The following is a 22,388-nucleotide window of genomic DNA, read 5'->3' as shown; positions in this document are numbered from 1 at the left end:
CAAGTGTTTTGATTAACGTACAAATGCAATTATTTAATTATAACCAAACAACAATTATAATGCGGTGAGTAAAGTAATATCACACAACAAGATTTGTTAACGAGGAAACCGCAGATGCAGTAAAACCCCGAAACCCAATCCAGTTTTGAATACTCCCAAAATTAAGCTGCTATACAAATACCACTACCAACTTCGTATAATTGAGACCAACTAAACTACCCTAGTTACTTAGCTTCCTCACTGTCCCTGCGCCTACAACCAATTTGGCCAACATACGTGAATCTTAAGATAGAGTTCACTATCTTAAGTTGCTTCACCAGCCGTGAAGACTTCTTGCACTCAACTCCAATGAATTGTACTGAAACAGTAAAGGACTAAACTGTATTCGGTAACTGCTCTCTCAATCTTAAGAAGTAAATAAGAGATATTTTTTAAGTCAAATAAAGGCTCTCCCATTTAATCTAATAAACTCCTTTGTTATATTAGATCAAGACATTTATGAGAATGAAGTAGGGGTGCAAATTAGGCCAGGTTAGACATGCCTAATTTAAACCTTATTATAGGGTTTTTCATGGATGAAATTTTGATTCTCTACAAAAGCTTGCAATTGGGAATCCTTATCAAAATCACTGTAAGCATCTTCTTCTTGGTGAGATGAGATTCTCAATATCAAACTCCTCACTAGAATCTCTCATTTCAGTCAAATCTTCCACAATCCTTCATCTTCTTCTTTCTATTCTACAACTAATACTTATATAATCAAAATCTTAACCCACTACTCTATTAACCAATCAATCTTAGCAAACCAATCTAATTAACAACTAATTAGTCAAGGGTAATTTAGTCAGCCCCAAAATTATTTGTATATGGGATTCTTTAAATTACTTCATAGTATCTGTTTTTCGTTTTTTTTTTTTTTTTTTTTTTTTTTTTTTTGTGAATCCCCCAATTTGTGGGTTCATTGTGATGGACCGGAAAATTACGCCTAGCACACCAGAGTGCGCATGCTATAACTTCCCTGATGCGCCACTTTGATGCTACTTAACAAACCTTAGAATTAGCCAAATGCACGTTCATCCGCCCTTGCAAGCATGCTCGTAATGCATGATGCAACTAACTTAGCTTCCACACCGTTCCAACTTACCCCTTGTTCTACAAAAGGTGTAACGCTATTAAGGCTATATGATGCATGTTTATATGCATCTCCGGCCTTTGGTCATTACTGGCCTAATTCCACCATTCTTACTTACATCAATATTGCTGAAAGCATGCACCTATCTTGCTCATGCCAAGGTGCATCAATCAGGCTCATGTCGTACTCTTCTTAGGCTTATGCAAGATTCGCTAACTTTCATATCGACGTAGCTTACTTTCTTGGCCATGCCCAACTCGCAATTGGTGCATATGCCAACTCCGTGTAGATTGATATGCATTATGAGCATCCAGTGATTGGCATGCAACTAGATTCATCAAGTGTGTCCACAATCATCTCTTGCATCGTAATGCCGAGCCATATGATATGAGAGGCCAATATGCCATAATCATCTCGCAATTAGATGATATGAGCGACCAAGTGCTGGACTGGCAATGTTTCAACTCATTGTGGTTGCCTACGTACCTTCTCTACTCTAATGGGATCAAGCACAAACCATAGTTCATCCTCGAAGGGGCAAAAACTTAAGCCAACTTGTTTGCAAGGCCGTGGCCAATCAATAATGGTAATGGCCTAGTCCGTGTAGGTCGTTCCGTCAAAATGCACAAAGGATGCGTATCACTGAGTCCACATCATGGAATAGTGATGTATTCACATCATATGCCATATTGGCAATGTTACACAACTATAAAGATGCCTAGACATCATTTATGATGTTCCGGCTAAGCTATGAAGCTTATTTGGTGCATAGTCCACATATGGACTTCAACCAAGTACCCCTCCCTATATATGTCTGAAAGACATTTTTACAACTTAGATTAGGGGAGGAAAATGACATTCACCAAGTACCATTTTTGAGGTACTTGCTTCACTATTCATGGTCGTGGCCACGTAATTATGAATAACCGGCCATGATGGTTGGACATTCAGTTCTGGACCATAAGCCAATTCCGGTGTCCGGCTATGATGGCTGAACATTTTTCTAAGACAGAATGCTCTGGCCTAATGCAACACGGTAATGCAGTATTGTCCCTAAGATAATAACATTTTTAATATGCTATATTAGCACTAGCTTTTCTCAAGGCCATCTACCCAACTGGCCTAATGCACCATTTGATGCAAGATTGGCCTTTGGCCAATATAGAAATACCCTAATGCGTCATGATTGGCTCTAGGCCAATATAGCTTGCACCCTCTCGGTGCCATATTGGCATTGACCAATATTCCAAACATAATGTGCCACCTTGGCGTGTATTGGCCTTTAGCCAATATGCCAAAGAAATGTGCCATCTTGGCACCATGTAATTGGCCTAGGCCAATATTCCCTTTACCACGCAACAGAAGCTTTGGATGAAGCTTCATCCCATGCCATGGCGCATCTTTGAGCATGCGCCATGCTAAAATCACAGGGTGTTACATTCATAATTTTATACAGTTGGCCATTACCTGATGAATGTGGAAGATAAGTTAACAAACTTACTCAAAATTATCCTCGATCTTTCGATGTCAGAAGAACAAATTTTCTTTTCGATCACTCATATCATATGCCAAATTTCCTATGGTCGAGGCATTTTCTGCACGGCTGACGATATTGATGATAAACACCAAGCATCTCCAGTATGCTGAAATACAAAAGCCAAAAATATCTCTACCACACACAAATTTTTTACCAAATATTAGTGAGTTTTGATAAGTTTTAATTACTATAAAAGTGATTTTATATAGTAGATTAACAGATTTATTTAGAAGTTTTCTAAACGAGTGTTAGATAAAACTCTCTTCTGAGCACTTGGTCTACGCTATTTCTAAACTTATTGATATATTATTTAGTTATTTGAACAGATTGTTTAGTATCAAAAATTTAAAAAAAATGAAGTGTTTGGTATACATGTCACTTTTATTCTAAGAAATTGTTTAAGACCTCTCCGCTTTGTTACAGATACTCTAAATATAGTGCTCCTGGCCCTTGTTGCACGTATCAAATATGGAAAAAAAAAACATGAAGTTAACTGTTTATCTCGTGTGACCATGTTTTTTTGTTTTGTTTTTTGTTTTTGTTTTTTGTTTTGTTTTTCTCGTGTGACCATGTTTTACAAAAAGTGAACTACATATCTAGAGTTGTTTCCCAATTGGAGATCACTTGGTTAGTCGATACAAACTTGTACACTCGCTCTACGAAACACTACTAAGTAATCAAATGTTCACTAGAATATTGAGCTCCTCTAGTGATATGATTTTGTCTCAAAAAATCCCATGGTTCGTTTTCTTTGAAAATACTAAATGATAACATAATATATCACAGGCTATGTTATACAAATATTGTTGTTCATATTTTTCATTTTTCAGTAGTTGGTTGTTGGGGTGCTAGATAGAAAATAGTTAGTGGTTATGTTTTCCAAATCAGGTTCTTTTAGAAACATAAGAAAAATGAAAGTCAGGCTCATTTCTGCGATCTCCAAACTTTTTAGTGATACTCGATCCTCTGACTGAAAGTCAAGCTTATTAATAAGATATGCAAACATATTAAGGGAGACTCGATCCAATGGACACAAGACAAATTCCTGGCACCCTAGGCTGATTTGGTTGTGTTTCTCAAAATTAAAAAAAAACATGCAAATCTTACTTAAGATTTTATGGAACTAATGGACTAATATTTTAAACGCTATTTTTATGTTTCGAAGAAAACAACCATAATTCTTGTCGCAAGACTCATAAGTCCCAATAGCGAATTTGATGATGGTTGTTGACAAGTTCATTGGTAAAAACTAAAGAGGATGTTATCTCACAGTAACAATTTTCTCGGACAAACAGTGACCAAATGGAATTTGATAATGCTGCAATCATAATCGTTCAGCGGGCAAAAAAACCTTGGCTCAATGAAAGGTTAAGATTGAACGCTTGATATTATGGCGTAAATCTCAAATATTAGAGGCACCCTCCTGCTTGTATGAGTCCTCGGCCGGAGAAAGTCAGGCTCATTGATAACATATGCAAACATATTAAGGGAGACGTGATCCAATGGCAGGCTGATTTGATTGTGTTTCTCAAAATAAAAAACATGCAAATCTTACTTAAGAATGGAACCAATGGACAAATATTTTAAACGCTATTTTTATGTTTAGAAGAAAACAACCATGATGCTTGTCGCAAGACTCATAAGTCTCAATAACGAATTTGATGATGGTTGTTGACAAGTTCATTGGTAAAAACTAAAAAGGATGTTCTCTCACAATAACAATTTTCTCGGACAAACAATGACCAAATGAATGTTGTAACCATGCAGTTCTTACCAACATGAGAGAGAAACAGTCGTACAAGAGCAACCATGAAAACTCAAAAAAAAACAAATCAAATAACAAAACAAGCAATCAACACCCAATCAATCAACCCCTGTAAACACAAAAAACTCAAAATCCTCACAAATGACAACACTGAAAGCATAATCAACAACTTAGCTCAAACATGGATCTCTTTAAACCATAAGAAACTAATCCCAACCCCAACCCAAAACAAAACAAAAAATACTCAGAAAATTGCCTTTGTTTTCCTCCTCAGAGATACCCCAAATCTTAAACTGTTTATGACAAAGAAGATAAAAGTTAAAATTAAACCCCAGCTAAACCCTCATTGTTTCTTCTGCTTCAATTTGGCCCCGACTCTCCCCTGTTTTATCTTGGGCTCTTTGGTGTTGGAGCTTGATGACTTGGTTGACTTTTTCTTTTTCTTCTTCTTCTTCTCTTCTACTGTCTCCTCAAGGTTTATGGGTTCTGATTCAGCATCAATCACCTCTTATCTTCCTACCTCTGATGTGATAAATTTAGACCAAGGAACAGGCAATACCAATCCATCAGCTCGTGCAACCATATATATTTCTTCAGCCGGCACCCATGTCTTGATAATGGGGACTGAGTATTGGAATTTTCTTTCATATCTATATCTCTTCATCCCGATTTCTTCTAAGTTACTTCTTTCTTTGAATTCCCTGCAATTTAGCTTCTTATATAGACAAAACTTTGAAAAAATGCATTTACTGTCTACAGAATACCATGAGTTTTTAAAGATGTTATTATTGGATTTCAAACGTTCCACTTTCTTTTGTTTGAATCTAAGTAAATTGAATCGGTTTAATCTGACTGCTGAATTTCTTCTGATTTCAGGCGTTGAACCACCACCGGAAACCACTTTTCTCCAAGACCCTTTTTCTCATACTCCCAAAACCACCTTGGAATTTGACCTCGAGATATGGATTAACTGTTGTCATTTTCATTCTGCCACCACCCCCATGTGCCTACCTATTTATGGGTCTATAACCATAACCAAAACTTGTGTTCAGAAAGCTCATACTCTTTCAATGATACATTCTCCTTTGACCCATATTTTTATATACCAAACAAGGAGCATTAAATTCAACCCTATGCTTTTAGACTGCGACACTGTCATATCTGATCAAAGATGGTTCACAAGACAAAACAATAGCAACAACTACTCTACATGCAAGGGGTACTCAGAGCATCTTTGTACTTGGGTTTTCAGCAGTCACGGGCAACTCTTTGGAAGATACTCCATTTTAAATTTCAAACACTCCAAAACAAATCAAAAACAAACCCAACTCTGGATAGATCCTATTCTTATAGTGTTTAGGGTTGGGGTTTCTCAAACCAATTCCACATTCACCTCTAGGTCTGGTTATACTTTCAAATCCTTACAAATTTTAATCATGTCCAACTCTACTGATACTACTTCGGTTGATGATCTAACTACAACAATGCAAGCCAACCAGATTATTCATGATCCCTTAAGACCTGTTGTTTTTCTTAATAAAGCCTCTCTTAAACCAAAACCACCACAAGATGATAAATGGTGTGTTGTGGGTAAGCTACATAGTAATACCAACATCAATTACCAAGAGGCAAAAACCTATGCTAGAAGGTACTGGAACTTAAAAAAAGAAGTGATTGTTACTCCTTTTAAAAAGAAGAAAAACTTCTTCCACTTTCGCTTCAATCATGCTGCTGATATTCTATCTGTGAATTATGCAAAACCTTGGTTGATCCATGACTCCACTCTTTCCATCATCCAAATACCCTTTGAAGGAATACATAAGATAAAAGATGATGAGTTTGAAAGATTCCTAATAAGCATCACGATGAAGAGGGTACCAAACGACTACATCACTTTCAATGCTTTAGAAGCAATTGCACAGCCAGCAGGGAAATTAATTCTGTTCAAAGATCCGTATGGCATGAACTTCTATGAGAAAAATGTAGAAACTATGGTTGAGATAGAGGTTACAAAAAGGCTTCCCTTTGGTTCTGATTGTATGGTGGATGGTGTCAAGACTTGGATAGAGTTTTCTTATTCTCTCCATCCTTTCAAACTTTGTCAATACCGCAGAACTCTGGATCATTCAAAATCAAGCTGCACTCCTAAAAGAAGATAAATTTTAGCTGCAAAAATGGCTTTGGATACTCCTTATCTAGTTAACCCAGAGTTCAACAACCCAAATCTTCAGTGCAAGGGTGCATCTTCATCAACAAACAAAATTCCAACAATCTCTCATTTCATACCAAGTGGTAATGCAAACCACTTTGCAGTTCTAGAATCGGCAGAAGAAGATATGGATTTTCAAGTTGAGAAGTATATGAAAGCTAAGGAAAAGATCTCTCAATATCCTCAGAAAAGGATTAATCCTACTGTGGCTGCTGATACAACTGGTATGAGCTTAGCCTCTCTCGCTGTCTCTAATCCTCACCTCTGTGTTACTGCCAATAACAAAACTGTCATTCTACCACCACATAGCATCGACAATTTTTCTTACAATCCCTTTGAAGCCCGGCCCATTACTGAAAACAACTTGAAATTGGTTGTCGGGTCGGAGTCTTTATACCCTCCGGGTTTTGGTTCATACCCAAAATACCCTATAACCGCATCTGCTCAAAACCTCAAGCCTTCTTCTAGTTCGAGAAAATGGACCAGATTCAAAAATCAACAATCTAAATCAACTCCACTGAACATCTCTGATGACACTAATAATCAATTCACCGAAAATCAAAAGAGAAAGGATAATCAAAACCCTTATTCTGTTCAGAAAAGATCGAAACAAACCCCTATCTCTACTCAAATCCCTAAATTAGGGTCTCCCCAGAAACCTAATCACCCAGAAATTCATCCTTTAACCTTTCATTGTGGGTCTTCTGGCAAAACCCCTCTCCCAGACAACAACACAAAATCCATTAAGTCTCATAAGGCGGCCAAGGATGCAAAAGGGAGGAGACTCGTCAGAGATTCTGGAGTTAAATTGGCTGATAGTGGTGGTTCTTCGTCTGCAAATAAGCTAGAAAGCGACGCTGGACATGTTAGTTTTCAAACTCCAAGTATTTTACCTTCTGCTTATTTTGTCGTATGCCTATGTCTCTCTAGATTTCTTGTTATGAGTAGTATTAGAACCAATAATTTCATGAATTTAGTCTATCCGGTTGTGTCTTATTTTTGGGAATTCGTTAAGATCATGTCCTGGAACTGCCAGGGATTAGGACCACCTCACACTAGACAACAATTAAAAAAAACTCATTCATTCTCATGAGCCAAACATCCTATTTTTGTCTGAAACAAAACAATATCATTCTTTTGTTGAAAATACACTGCATGCTTCAATGTTTTATAATCATGTATTTCAAGATCCTGTTGGTAAAGCTGGTGGATTGGTGGTTGCTTGGGATAAAAATGTGAGACTTCAGGTTCTTTTCAATGATGATAATCAGATTAACTGTAGTGTGTGGGATGAGAAATCCAAAACTGAATGGATTTTAACCTGTATACATGGTAGTCCATACAAAGACCATAGAAAGGATGACTCTTGGAAAATAGTTAACCAAATGGGTGTAGCTATGAATCATCCTTGGCTTATTTTAGGAGACCTCAATGTGATTTTAACTTATAATGAAAAAAGAGGGGGAAATGATGCTAATGGCGCTGATATTAGGAAATTCTCCACTATGTTTAACAAATTAGGTGTCACAGGTATAGGATTCCTGGGCTTTCCTTTCACTTGGTCTAACCACCAAGATGGTGAAAACCATATTGAGGAACGTTTGGATAGGGGTATGGCTAATGGTTCTTGGATAGCCCAATTCCCAAATGCCAGTCTTAAGCACCTGAATCATTTGGGTTCTGATCACTGTGCTATTCTTCTTAACACAGACATTCCTAGACATGATGGTCATAAACCTTTTAAGTTTTTTGGCCTTTTTCAGGAAGAACAAAAATGCAGAGAAATTATTAAGTCTTCCTGGGAGACCTCCATAAATGGTTCTAGAGCCTATGTTCTGGTTAATAGACTAGGTATAGTTAAAAAGGAGGTTAGTCTACGAAACAGAACTGACTTTGGTAATATTAAAAATAACCTTAACAACATGAATAAAATATTAGACCAAATCATGTCCAACCCCAATGTTAGGTTAAATGATCGAAACCTTTTGAATACTAAAGCTGAGATTCAAAAACTTCATGATTATGAAGAAGAGTTGTGGAAAATCAAAGGTAGGGAGAATACTATTCTTTTAGGGGATAGAAACACACATTATTTCCATCAAAATGCTGTCATTAGACAAAGGAGAAATAGGATCATGGGGCTTTATGATAACAATAATATTTGGGTGGAAGGTAAGGATAAGATAGCTAACTGTTTAAATGTTTATTTTGAAACCCTCTTAACTACCTCGAGTCCTGTCATTAACAATGATATTGTTAACTTAGTCCCTCCCTCCATCTCTGAGTTGGAAAATGAGCAGCTCATGAAGTCTCCTTCTGAGGATGAAATCCATGATGCGCTCTTTGGAATGCTTCCAAATTATAGCCCCGGGCCGGATGGTTTTCCGTCTTATTTCTTTCAAAAAAATTGGAGCATTGTTAAGAATGATGTCATTGCCACTGTTAAAGCTTTTTTTAGCAGTGGTCATATGTTAACTCAATTGAATCAGACTTATATTTCTCTAATCCCAAAAGCCCTTCATCCTGCAGAACCTGGGGATTACAGTCCTATTAGTCTATGCAGTATCGTTTATAAAATTATTTCAAAAGTTATTGCTAACAGGATAAAGCCCTTCCTAGAAAGATTGATATCTCCATATCAATCTGCTTTTGTCAAGCAACGACTTATCTCAGACAACATCCTTGTTGCTCATGAGATGATTCATGCTATGAGAAAAAAAAAAAAGTAAGACTGATTTCTTAGGTTTAAAAATCGACATGTCAAAAGCTTTTGATCGTGTTGAATGGGATTTTCTCATTGCCATCCTCCGCAGAATGGGGTTCTGCGAAGCTTGGTGTTCTCTTATTTTTCAATGCATAAGTACTAGTCAATCTGCTATTTTGGTCAATGGTGTGCCGTGTAAACCTTTTAAACCATCTAGAGGCTTAAGGCAAGGCGATCCTTTATCGCCTTACTTGTTTATTCTATGTACGGAATCCTTTTCAAGGACTCTATCCAACACTGAAGAGAAAGGTCTTATTGCTGGTTTTAAGATTAACAAAAACTGTCCTTCAATAAGTCATTTGCTTTTTGCAGATGACTGTTTGATTTTTTCAAAAGCCAGCGTCACCCATAGCAAAAATCTGTTGACTGTGTTAGAAGATTATGGTAACACCTTGGGGCAGATGATTAATTTTTTCAAATCTGGTATATTTTTCACTCCTCATATTCAAAACAGTTTGGGTAGAGACATTATTGATATTCTTAAAGTTTAAAAAATTAGACTTGATGATAAGTATTTAGGAGGCCCCCTTTTTACTAATAAGTCTAAAGTTAAATGTTCTGATAACCTGTCTGAAAAAATGGGAAGTAGACTTAAAGGATGGAAGATTGACGCTATGTCTCCTCCTGGCAGAGGGGTGATGGCTAAAGCAGTGCTAGAAACCCTTCCGGTCTACTCTATGTCCACATTTATTCTTCCCAAAACAACCATCAAAAGATTGACCAACACTTTACGTGATTTCTGGTGGGGAAAACTTGGTCCAAAAAAAGGGATGTACATAAAATATTGGAGAGGTTTATGTAAGAACAAGGAAAAAGGAGGAAATGAGATTAAAAAACTAGATCTCATGAACCTATCTCTCATAGCCAAAAATGGCTGGAGACTTTTTAAACAACCCAATATTGTTTTCACTAAGACCATGAAAGGGAAATACTTCCCTAACTCTAATCCTTTCCATGCCACCTGCAATGATAGTTCTTCATGGGTCTGGAAAGGAGTCTATAAAGGCTTGATGATTCTTAAAGAGTTTAGTATCTGGCAGATTGGCAACGGAAACTCTGTCCACATCTGGAAAGATAAGTGGATTCCTGATGAGGAAGGAAAACCTATCAACTTGGAGAATATGGACAATGTTACTGATCTCAAAATGGTACATGAGCTAATTACAGAAACTGGTTGGAATGTGGAGAAGCTCTGTGAGTTGTTTGAGTGGAGAATTGTGACTCAAATTCTCACTCTAACTCCAAACAAAGATTTTGAAGACACCCTGAGATGGATGGATAATCCTCAAGGAGAATTTACTAGCAAGTCTCTTTATAATCTTCTAGATAAGAAGACCTCCCAGCCTAATGATGCTTTGGCCAGGAAAATCTGGGGCATGAAGGTCATTCCTAGGATCCAATTCTTCATCTGGAAGATGAAATCTAACATCCTCCCCTTTAGTGCTTATTATACTAGATTTTTCAGCCATACTGACCCTATTTGTACGTTATGTAATGAACATCTTGAAACTGGAGAGCACTCGCTTATGCATTGTAACTTTGCCAAAGCTGTTTGGGCTCACTGCTCTATGAACCTTGATAACTCTAGCTTAGGGTTTAACAATTTAGCTGATTGGCGTGCTAGTTGGTTCTCTAGAGATAACCATCAAACTCAGAGGGGATCATGGGCAGATCTATGTGCCACCATCTGCTGGTTTATATGGAAAACTAGGTGTGATATGGTGTTTAAAAAAATAAAAAAAACCCTGTCTAGACATACTGGAAATCAGATAATTAGTCATTTAACTTCTGCTCTGTTGCATACGCAAATTGAGAGAACTAGAAATGATGCAAGGACTGAAGTCAATATCCAGACCTCCAATGGGAAGGTCTCTTTTGTCTTCATGTCTTCTTTTAACAATCTTACTGGCCTAACTGGGATTGGTGTCTGTATAATAGGTCCTTCAGGAGACACAATTGGCAGGCGCACCAGGGGAATCAGAATCCATGACAGGGAAGAAGGCGACTGCTTAGCAGCACAAGATGCGATTGACTGGGCCTCTCAACTTCAATGCAGATCTATCAACCTTTTGGGAAGAAATCAAAGTATTACCAAAGCTCTGCAAGGCGAAACAAGAAAAACTAGTTGGAGGACTAATGATAGAATAGATAATCTTCTTTTGAACTTAAAAAACTTTGACATTGTCTGTTGTAAGACCATTAAACATGGCAATTTTCCTGACCTCCAAAGGCTAGCTATAGCCGGAGGAAGGTCTCAAAGTCCTCAAATGTGGGAGGCACCTTTGCTTTCAGATATTTGTCAGTTAATTGTTTTTTATCTATATAAAAAAAAAAGAATGCTGCAACCATAACCGATCAACGGAATCGGCAAAAGAACCTTGGCTCAATGAAAGGTTAAGATTGAACGCTTGATATTAGGGCGTAAATCCCAAATCTTAGGCACCCTCCTGCTTGTATGAGTCCTCAGCCGGACAAAATTTTGCACAGGGCTTAAATTTTTAATTCCAAAATCATGGGGGGACTGACCGTTGTAGGATGAGAAATCTACGAATCGACCCCACCGAGAGTTAAAGAGGATATAATACCTCCTCCTAAGGAGAGAGTAACGGTAGTTTCTTTAAACGGTCATATTATTTTCAAAATTCGGAACTTTGAATTAGAAGAAGAAGAAGAAGAAAGGGGGACAAAACTGATAATCACAGTCACAGATCTCATTTTCCTCATCACCAACTATTAAGGATTTCAGTTTTTTCACTGAGTTGTTTCAAGGAGTGTTTTAGGTTACCCAAAGATTTCAATTTCAATGGAAGAAGGAAACAAATTAGAAACCCTAGATGTTGATTCTTGTTTGTCTACGGTTTATGATTGGGAAAAAGACTTACCTGATAAGAACTCATCTTTTTTTACCCATTATAGATCTCCGAAACCTTATAATAAAGATTTGAGTATGGATATGGATGAAGATATGGGTACAGGTTTACTGGATTCAATTCTTTGTATGTCTGGTTCCAGATTGGTTCCTACTGGATTTTCAAAATTCAACTCTATGGGTTAGTAGTTCGTCATTTTGGTTTCCTCTCTTTTATGTTTGTTTTTAAGATCTGGGGTTTTTAGATCTTAGGGTTCACAAATTTCTACTTTTCTTGATTTTGTTATTAGGGTATTATTCTGTAGAGTATTAATTGAAACGATTGTTGAGCTAAATTAGGGATTTGATGAATTTGGGGGGGTTTTAGTTTTTAGTTTTGATTTGTTCCATTCGAAATCATAATTTTGTTTCTTGAAATTTGTAGAGGATTTTGTGATGTTTGTGAATGCTGGTGGTGGGGTGTTAAATGAAGAGGAGAATGGTATGAGATTTGAGGCAGACAGATGCTTTCAAGGAGGACAAGCATCAAAAACAGATGAGAGTATAGAAAATGGTGGTGATTATGCGGCAGTATATCAATCAGCAAGGAGTGGAAACTTCAGTTACAAGTTTGAAAATCTTCCTCCTGGAGATTACTTTGTTGATCTTCATTTTGTCGAGATCATATACACTCATGGGCCTAAGGGAATGAGGGTTTTCAATGTTTTGTTGCAGGGAGAAAAGGTGACTGTTTTTTTCTTAATGAACTTTGGATATGTGTGTATGTGTATTTTTATTGGTATTGGTATTTGATTGGTGTTATACCTCTGATGTTGGATAATGGTGATAACAGGTTTTGTCTGATCTGGATATTTACGCTACCGTTGGAGCCAATAAGCCTTTGCAGCTGCTTGATGCTAGGGTTTCTGTAGGTGAGGGTGGAGCAATCAACTTAAGCTTTGAAGGGGTTAGTGGAACCCCAATAGTTAGTGGTATCTGCATTAGAAAAACATCCAAATTATCAGGTGTGTTTTCGAGTCTTATTATGAGCAACAATCAGACCCAACATTTTGAACAAATTTGTGATATCTTGCAACTAACTCTAACTAACTTCCATTCCAGCTCCCTCTATGAATCCGGAGTACCTTACATGCAACAATTGTTCAACTGAGATTGAAGTTCCTTACATACAGGTAAGGAACCAATTTAAGATGTAGATTATGAATTCATACTCTTTAATGTGTGTAAATATGTGATTTTGGGTTGATGTATTTGCAGCATAAACTTATTCAACAAAAATCGACGGCTAAGTTTGAGAAGAAAATAGATGATTTGACTAGCCAGTGCCAGCTGAAGACTAATGAATGCTATGAAGCTTGGATGTCTCTTACAGCTGCAAATGAGCAGTTGGAGAAGGTTCGAATGGAGCTTGATGATAAGATGATTGAACTCCATGCGCTTGGTAAAATTACATGAAACTGAGTATAAAATTTTGGTATTGTTCAAGTAGAATTTAAGGATGAGTCAACACTATGGGCATGTGGTGGACATAGTGGAGGCCTATCTTATCTGTAGAAAATATTCTGTATTGGATCCATAGCACAATGTATTTTTCATGATTGTGAAAATGGACAGCTTATTATGACTGTTTGTATCTGTAGATAAAACCATGCAAAAACAAGCAGCGAAGTTGAACGATGTTTCTTGTACATACGAACGTGATAAGAAGTCCTGGGTTGTAGCTATTAATAACTTGGAAAGAAAAATTAAGGTACTACATTTGACTTCATGATAATACAGATAAATGTCTGTTTCTAATTGAATACCATGTTAGAATTCACTTCCTAGTGCTTACTACTTAGATTTCTTTTGCAGATAATGAAAACAGAGCAGTCGCAGCTGTCCCGTGAAGCCCATGAATGTGCCGATTCGATTCCTGATTTAAATCAAATGGTGTCTGCTGTTCAAGCATTGGGTAAGTTGAGCTCCACTTGATCTGCAGATTTGTTCAATGTACGATATGCATCTCATTAAATTAAAAATATTTGTTGTAGTGGCACAATGTGATGATCTCAAAAGGAAGTACTTGGAGGAACAAACAATGAGAAAGAAACTATATAACCAAGTTCAGGAATCTAAAGGGAATATTAGGGTGTTCTGTAGATGCCGCCCATTAAGCAAGGAAGATATCTCAGCTGGGTATTCAACAGTTGTTGAATTTGAAGCTGCCAAAGATGGGGATCTTGGAGTACTGACTGGTGGCTCCACTAAGAAGACTTTCAAGTTTGACCGGGTTTATACTCCAAAGGATGGACAAGGTATTTTTCCACATGTTGTTTTTTGTTGAGTGCAGTCAATCAAAGTAGGAACTTAGAAATATTTATTAACTTTGAATGTCTTTCGCCATAACAGCTGATGTGTTTGTGGATGCTTCACCGATGGTGGTTTCAGTATTAGATGGATACAATGTTTGTATATTTGCATATGGGCAAACAGGGACTGGGAAGACGTTCACGATGGAGGGTCCAGAGAATAATAGAGGAGTCAATTACAGGACTCTTGAGGAACTGTTTAATAGAGCCAGGGAAAGGAGTGAAACATTTACTTACAGCATATCTGTCAGCGTGCTTGAAGTTTACAATGAGCAGATTAGGGACTTGCTTGCTACGTCCCCAGCAACAAAGAAGTAAGCTTATAACCTCTTGCAAACAGTTATTAAAAATGAAATGGTTTCATCACTGTTCTCCTTTTTCTATAACGGAAAATACTTACCGGAGATTGTATCTTGTTTATAGGTTGGAGATACGGCAAGCTTCCGAAGGAGTTCACCATGTACCAGGAATTGTGGAAGCTAAAGTTGAGAACATTAAAGAGGTCTGGGACGTATTGCAGGCTGGAAGTAATGCAAGGGCTGTGGGATCTAATAATGTGAATGAGCACAGTAGCAGATCTCACTGGTTCGTAGTAATTTTACTTTTCCCTTCAATTGTCTGAGCCTTGACGAATATGCAAAGTTAATCTACTTTCTTTATTTGTGGTACAGCATGCTCTCTATAATGGTAAAATCTAAAAACTTGATGAATGGTGACTGCACCAAAAGCAAATTATGGTTAGTAGATTTGGCTGGTAGTGAGAGGCTGGCGAAGACTGATGTGCAGGGGGAGCGACTAAAGGAAGCTCAAAACATCAACAGATCCCTTTCAGCTCTTGGGGATGTCATATCCGCTCTAGCAAATAAAAGCAGTCACATTCCTTACAGGTTTTACTCGAACTTGCTTATCTGTCTAGCCGTTTTTCCTCAGCTGCTGATTGTATTCGTGGGGCATTTTCAGGAACTCGAAGCTAACACACTTACTTCAAGATTCATTAGGTAAGTCCAAGTTCACCAAAATATGCTTTGTCAGAGTGGGATGCTTAATATCATTATTTACATATTTTTGAACTTCTGAATTGCAGGGGGAGACTCAAAAACTTTGATGTTTGTTCAAATCAGTCCTTCAGAAAATGACTTAGGTGAGACACTAAGTTCACTAAATTTTGCAACAAGGGTTCGAGGAGTTGAGCTGGGTCCTGCAAAGAAGCAAGTGGACACTGCCGAGCTTCAAAAATTGAAAACCATGGTAGGAAAAGCATTGGTGATTCAGACGTTTCTTAAGTTTCCTTTCAAAGTTAGAATTCAGAACTACTGAGCTAGTAGTTGAGTTGCTATATAAGCTTGTTACTTACTTCTATTTCATTTCCAACTATTCTGAAGCTTGATAAAGCAAGGCAAGAGTCGAGATCCAAAGATGAGTCTTTAAAGAAGTTAGAAGAGAACATACAAAACCTGGAATTCAAAGTGAGATCCAAGGATCAGCTGTGCAAAAACCAACAAGAAAAGGTTAAAGAACTTGAAGGACAAATAGATTCAAAGATGGAGGTGCACAACCAAACTGAGAAACAAGTTTGGCAACTTAATGAGAAGTTGAAGGGAAGAGAAGAAACTTGCATTGGTCTTCAACACAAGGTTATTATTTAGTGGTTCATTTTGTCGAACTTTTGATATTATTCTTTACCACTCTGACAAAAAAATTGGCAATCATTTTCTGATGCATCGTCACTTCTATTTCCTTGTCTAAAGGTCAAAGAGCTTGAAAGTAAACTGAAAGAACGGGAACAATTGGAGTCTTTGGCATTTCAACAGAAGGTTTATTTTGTTCTGTAAACACTTCATCTTTTTGCCACAGATAACTAAACCATATATTCTTCTATTATATAATTTCTCTTAACTTGAGAATTATATCATATCATATCAATCACCCCAGTTAATAGTTCAGGGTTGCTAAACATTGCATTAATGGACATCATAGAATTGATACGACTAATTTTGTGTGGTCTGTTCTGCACAGATTAAGGAACTCGAAGTCAAACTGAAAGAGAAAGCTCAGCAACAATCTGAATCTGTGGTCCTTCAACAAAAGGTTTGTTGGTTCTGTAATCCTTAAAGCTGTATTTCATGAACGGATACGAAAGGTTCTATGATTGCTGGAGCACAGCGAAACTAAGTTAATGGCTATGTGAAATTCATTTATATGAATTTTTGTTCTTTGTACAGGTTAGGGAGCTTGAAAGCAGGCTTAAGGAGAGAGCGCAACAGCAGGCTGAGTCTGTGATTCTTCAACAAAAGGTTTGTTTGCAACTAAACAAAGATTAAATTTGTTTTTGTGGAAATTGAGACTCTAGATTCTAAACACCTCTGTGTTACATAGGTGAAGGAGCTCGAAAACAAGCTTAAAGATCGAGAACAGAACATGGATTCAGCACTTCTTCATCAGAAGGTTCTTACTGAAACCAAATTTTCTACTCTGCTTATTGTATGTTCGATCTGCTAAACAATTGGCTTACACAGATGCTGGGCGCAGTGACTAACTTCTTTTATGCATCTATGTCAGAATAAGGAGCTTGAAGAAAAACTTAGAGAGCGAGAGCAACAATTGGAGTCTATGCTGCAACTGTCACAGTCTTCTAAGATGTCTAGATGTACCCCAGTTGTCGGAAAGACTCGTAATTTCGAGGAATATGTGAGTGAGAATGATCCTCAAATTCCCAGGACTGTAAGCTCCATCAACCGTGTGCCAGGTCACGGAGGGACTGAACCTCTCCGTGAGATAAGAAGGAAAAGGGAACTTAGAAGTGGAGAATGTGACAATAGTAATGGTCCATCGACTTCTTTGCTCGAGAAGAAGATAGCGCCAGTTGAAGCGAAGAAAGCTAGGCAACTTCCTACAGATTTGGAAAAAGGCAGAACTGATCCATCTAAAGCATTTCCAAGAATTACAAGAACAGCAAAAACAGGGAATGTCTCCCGGCTTTCATCACATAGCAGGCTTAACAAGGATCCTGCAGTGGCTATCAAAGAACGTGATAAGACAAGAGGATGGTCTAGATAGTATAGTAACTAACTCTTAGTTTTTTTTTCCTTACGTTCTTTCATTTTTTATTTTTTTGTTCATCCTTTGTTAATAATACTAGAATGTGTGTTAGACCTTGCAATCAATTTCAGTTGATCTTACATCATATTACAATCGACCTTTAAATTGTTGTTGTTAATACATCACTGCACATCATATTACAGTTTAGCAACACAACTAACTAGTCTTGGATGTGCATTTTTCTTTTCTTGAATTTAACTGCTAATGTAGGTGTTTTTTTGTCCATCTAGTGTCGGTGTGGTGGTGTTCTTGTTGATAGACAGTTATTATACTGTCTGGAACGAACCTAATATTTTAAAAGAAGACAAGAAGAGTGTGATCAGAGAGAATAAGCAATGATGAGGGTTAGAGTGGTGGAAGGTGTGATCCAACCAGGAAAATGACGAAATGAAACTGAACATATTTCTTGTTTTATGGGTTTCATCAGTATATTCATCCACCGTTACGTTTCGTAGCTTACCACACTAACCAAAGGAAGTCCCTCTTCCTCTGCTGTGATGAAGTAGGAAAATTTGTCACCATTAGTATGTTTTTCCTTCTTCCTCGCACCATGAGTTGCCAAAGAATGGAATGTACATTGTAATTAGTCCGCCTCAAAATTAAGGAGATCATTAATCCCAGCAGTCAGATTAACTCCATAATCTCCAATAAACCCATGTAGAAACATTCGTCATTTTTTACATCCACTTGGAATATAAAAATAGCAGCTTAAAGATCACAATGAATTGGAGCAGTGATACCAACAGCAGTATATGGTTGTCGTTTTTATTTTTGTCCATGTAAACCAAATCGAATATTGTGATCGAGAATGATGATCTTGATGTACGTATATCAGAACTGGCAGTGTACATATATATAAAGAGAGACAAACTGATGGATCTTTGTTGAGAACACAGTGAACTTATCCGGACGTCTTCAGTACCAGCACAAACAAACAGTACTGACTAGCTAGTACTGGAAACTGTTTCATTTTTTGCTCACATTCAATTGAGTTTATATTTAGGAGTATAATTAGGACTGAATAGTAAGAAGTGATGAAGTCATTGCTCTCCGTTTAGGAAACTTATGCTTAGGCCACTCAGAATTGAAATAGGAAGGCAAGAAAAATGTATGCAAGAGTTGTATAGAAAGAAAATTTAGTAAAGGATGGTGACTGCTGCATAAAAATTGTAACAATAATGTTTGAGGGAAAACAAGGCCATCCTAGAACTAGAAAAAATAAACTATAAATGACCAAGCAGACCAAAGAGTAGTATAGGGGAGAAAGTTGTATAGCCAGAGGCACCCTAGAGTAGAAAGTGTAGATACTACTACTCTCTCCTCTCTCAAGTCTCCAGTGTCAACATATGATTTCAACCCTAATAAACAGTACTAGTATTGATATTGATGAAGGCTGATAATATCCCCCCCTGGTATCAGTATCTCCTCTCACCTGATCAGTGAGTGTTAGAGTGAGAGGGCTACTGATATGACTACTGACTGAACATCATACAAAACAAACCAAAACAAGAACTTGAGTGAATTATTAGTATCATTAAACCCCATTGTTGATAGATATTATACTAATCATGCATTAAGCAGTCAACTGCAGATTTTAGCTAGGGATATTAATTGAACTACAAGATGAGACATGAGTATTTTATGCATCACCATTTCGTTTTCATTTATGGGTTTGCTTTTTGCTGCATAATAATGCTATATAACGTAACATCATAGTACCACTTTATCCTGCCATTTGTATTCTGTAACAGGTAGAAAAACACAAAAGATCAAGATATGAAGACAGGAGAAGAGACAATAGCAACAGCAATCAATTACTAACCAGATTCTACCACTATCATGCAACACTAATACTAAAACAGAAGAAGGTTTTCATGATTCCTCTACATATAATTGGACTAATATTCTATGGAACTCACATTAAGGGTGCAAAATGTTGATGACCAGTAATGGTGGTATTCCATGCCTGAATATCATTCCAACTGCCAATTACTTTCTCGTTGGCGCCTGTGGTAACCGTGTTAATGGGGGTACTATTGCTACTAGTATTGGAATTGTACTTATCAAATATACTCCACTGATCAGTAGTGTTTTGTGCACTATTATCGCCTTCATCATGAGTACCTCTTTGTAATCCAACTATTTGATCAATACTAACGGCGCCGGTAGCCTCCTGTTTCGAAATCTCCAGATTCTGAAAAGAAACTGGCAATGGTAGTTTTTGTGCATGCTGCAGCTGGTTTTCGATATTTAGACCAGCAACTTCAGAACTGGTATCAAAACTAGTATTATGCTGATGATTGCGTACACCAAAAAGCATAGCAAGTCTTTGTTGTTGTAGCTTCCAGTGTAGTTCTTGATTCATGTTACTAAAAGACTCAATTGAAGATGTAAAATGATCACGATGATAACTACCCTGATAACCATTTGTCACCGTGGATGGACATGTTTCCTTTTGATCTCGTCGAAAAGCCGGTGTAGAAGAACTTCCAGCAAGGTTATCATTGTAAGTACTGAAACCTCCCACGTTCATTAAGGAACCAGCTGTAGCATCGACGTCGAAACAAGGCGAAGTGGTACCGGTAGTCGCGGAAGAATTGAGCAAAGAAAAAGGGATCCTGCCTCCGAGTTGATCATGTTGATGACAGACCCCCAAGGAGGAGGAGGATAGGGAGTTCAATCCATGAAATAAAGATGAATTCAATAGGAATCCACTACCGCCACTGCCAGGAATATTATCAGAGAATAAATAGGAAGTGGATGAGTAATCTTTTGAACTGTAATCAACCGATGAAGTTGAAATACTTGATGATTTGCTTTTACTTTTGTTGTTTTTACGACAACCGCCTCCGATGGGTACGTTACGAAGAGCACCTCCTTTAGTCCAATACCTTCTACACGTCTTACAGAAATGCCTTGGTTGAGCTAAACTGTAATTGTTGTAGTAGCAGAATTTGGTGTTTGGTGAATCACAGCGGGGACATCTTGACGCTGGAGGTATTGGTAATGCCTTTGCTGTTGATGATCCAGTAGTATATTTACCGCGGCCTCCTCCACCGCCTCCTAATGACGCTTTCACAGAGAGGTTATCAGTGTCTTGATTATTATTACCCACCGCCTTTGACGAAACGGCAATCTCTGGTGACAACATCGCTCTATATACAAATTTAATCGATATATCTGTCGTTTGATTTTCTCTAGTAGTATATTCAAACAAGATCAGTAAACAAGAAGAGAAGTAGCAACAGAAGGGCACACAATAGTAAGAGAGATGGGTGATGTTTTGTGTAGTTAATTTAATTAGTTTTCGTGTTGATGAGGCAAGATTGAGAAACTGGCCGACCAATTTAATGGTTCATTTCATGCATGAGAAACAGGTTGAGGAGGGATAAAGAGTTGTTGATGGATGCTTGTGATTTTCATCAAAGAAAAGAAAGGAAGAACAACACCAAGAATGAGAATTTAGGTTTTGCCAAGAGTTTGTTTGTGTAGGCAAGTCATAAATTCAAGTGAAAGAAAACAGATAGATCTCACTACCAAAGAAGTGTACATCGAGTATATATATATACAGACACATGAGTGAGAGAAATATCTGATCCTGATTTTGGTACAAAAGACAGAATTGCAACTTAAAGAAAATGACAAATAATATAGAAACATTTTTCTCATTTTATCTAGGCTTTTCCATGTCGAGTGTTATACGTTTGCCTAGGCCATTCCCATTCCATTAATTTCACAGTTTTTACTCCAACAGCTAGTTTGGGTATATATATATTTTGTTAAACCTTAACTTTTATGTACAAATTATACAACACCTAGCCATCTAGTTGGTAAATAATCAGTAAATAGGAGAAAGCCCGACTATATTTTAGTCTCATTTCTCAAACATTCTTCTAGAAAATTATGCTAATCATTGTCTTAAACACAATCTTAGAGTTAATAGGTCTAAGCCAGCTAATCTTAAATGATCCAAATAACTCGAGAGCAGTCTAGCTAGGAGACATAAGTGGTTAATATTAATTATTTCATTGAAAACAGCACTTTCAGCTAGCTTGAAAACATAGAGAAGGGTTAATTAGGCAACTGATACCACTACAGAACAGAAGGCCTCTTGGGACGGCCAAAAAACGTTCCAAGAGGACAAAAAACTGTCCCAAGAGGTATTAGGGACGTTTTATGTACCGTCCCCTGTTCCACCGTCATTAAATACTATTTGGTCATATTTTTTTTTTGGGACGTATATTTTAGCCTTGATTTAAATATTTTACGACTATTAGGGACGGTCAGGCCATCACCGTCCCAAATATTTTTCTTTAGGGTCGGTTTTTTCAAAACAGCCGTCCCTAGAAGCTACTTGTTTCGTAGTGTACACAACAGAGATAGGAGAGAGAGGAGTCGATTCAGTTATTAAATAAAGATAGAAAGGCGCCAACAGCGGCGGTGGAAGAGTCTGCGCAGCAGACTCAACTGCAATAGTTGCAGCAATATTGTCGATAGATACCCTCCAGTGTTGTCCCTTTTATTAACACTTAATTTGTATATATAACCCTACTTAAATAGCTAGCTGTGTATATAGGTTAGCTGTATGTGTGTACAAATATTAATATAGCCCAGCTATCTATACCGGCAAATGACATGCATTCCGTCTATGCCTGCACGGTA

General features: G+C 37.4%; 2 protein-coding genes across 4 annotated transcripts; one reads left to right on the top strand and one right to left on the bottom strand.

Moving 5' to 3' along the window:
* The first annotated feature begins 11,919 nt into the window (after positions 1 to 11,919).
* On the top strand, positions 11,920 to 17,951 carry LOC113297026 (kinesin-like protein KIN-14R). Of its 3 annotated transcripts, none has more exons than XM_026545427.1 (19): positions 11,920 to 12,457; positions 12,701 to 12,999; positions 13,109 to 13,280; positions 13,378 to 13,448; positions 13,534 to 13,717; positions 13,917 to 14,026; positions 14,131 to 14,230; positions 14,310 to 14,573; positions 14,707 to 14,941; positions 15,051 to 15,212; positions 15,299 to 15,514; positions 15,588 to 15,625; positions 15,712 to 15,875; positions 16,010 to 16,261; positions 16,376 to 16,441; positions 16,644 to 16,715; positions 16,850 to 16,921; positions 17,004 to 17,072; positions 17,187 to 17,951. In XM_026545427.1, the coding sequence occupies exons 1-19, from the start codon at positions 12,211 to 12,213 to the stop codon at positions 17,682 to 17,684; spliced, it is 3,291 nt and encodes a 1,096-aa protein (XP_026401212.1). In that variant the 5' UTR covers positions 11,920 to 12,210; the 3' UTR covers positions 17,685 to 17,951. The 3 variants fall into 3 exon arrangements, with proteins under 3 accessions (XP_026401212.1, XP_026401204.1, XP_026401219.1); XM_026545419.1 differs by having other exon boundaries at positions 14,668 to 14,941; XM_026545434.1 differs by lacking the exon at positions 16,850 to 16,921 and having other exon boundaries at positions 14,668 to 14,941.
* A 1,443-nt stretch (positions 17,952 to 19,394) lies between these two features.
* LOC113349377 (dof zinc finger protein DOF5.7-like) lies at positions 19,395 to 20,877 on the bottom strand. The gene is made up of 2 exons (XM_026593350.1): positions 19,646 to 20,877; positions 19,395 to 19,468 (listed from the first exon to the last, which is right to left on the bottom strand). The coding sequence occupies exons 1-2, from the start codon at positions 20,875 to 20,877 to the stop codon at positions 19,450 to 19,452; spliced, it is 1,251 nt and encodes a 416-aa protein (XP_026449135.1). The 3' UTR covers positions 19,395 to 19,449.
* Between the last annotated feature and the right edge of the window lie 1,511 nt (positions 20,878 to 22,388).

This window comes from Papaver somniferum, chromosome 1, assembly GCF_003573695.1.
Source record: "Papaver somniferum cultivar HN1 chromosome 1, ASM357369v1, whole genome shotgun sequence".
Classification (NCBI taxonomy): Eukaryota; Viridiplantae; Streptophyta; class Magnoliopsida; order Ranunculales; family Papaveraceae; genus Papaver; species Papaver somniferum.
The sequence above is the reverse complement of the archived record's forward strand: the minus strand, read 5'-3'. Positions and strand labels throughout refer to the sequence as shown.

Coding starts and splice junctions, on each gene's coding strand:
- LOC113349377 (XM_026593350.1), bottom strand. CDS start 20,877: ATGTTGTCACCAGAGATTGCCGTTTCGTCAAAGGCGGTGGGTAATAAT.
- LOC113297026 (XM_026545419.1), top strand. CDS start 12,211: ATGGAAGAAGGAAACAAATTAGAAACCCTAGATGTTGATTCTTGTTTG. Junction 13,000..13,108: donor TTTTGTTGCAGGGAGAAAAG/GTGACTGTTTTT, acceptor TGGTGATAACAG/GTTTTGTCTGATCTGGATAT. Junction 13,281..13,377: donor AAAAACATCCAAATTATCAG/GTGTGTTTTCGA, acceptor CTTCCATTCCAG/CTCCCTCTATGAATCCGGAG.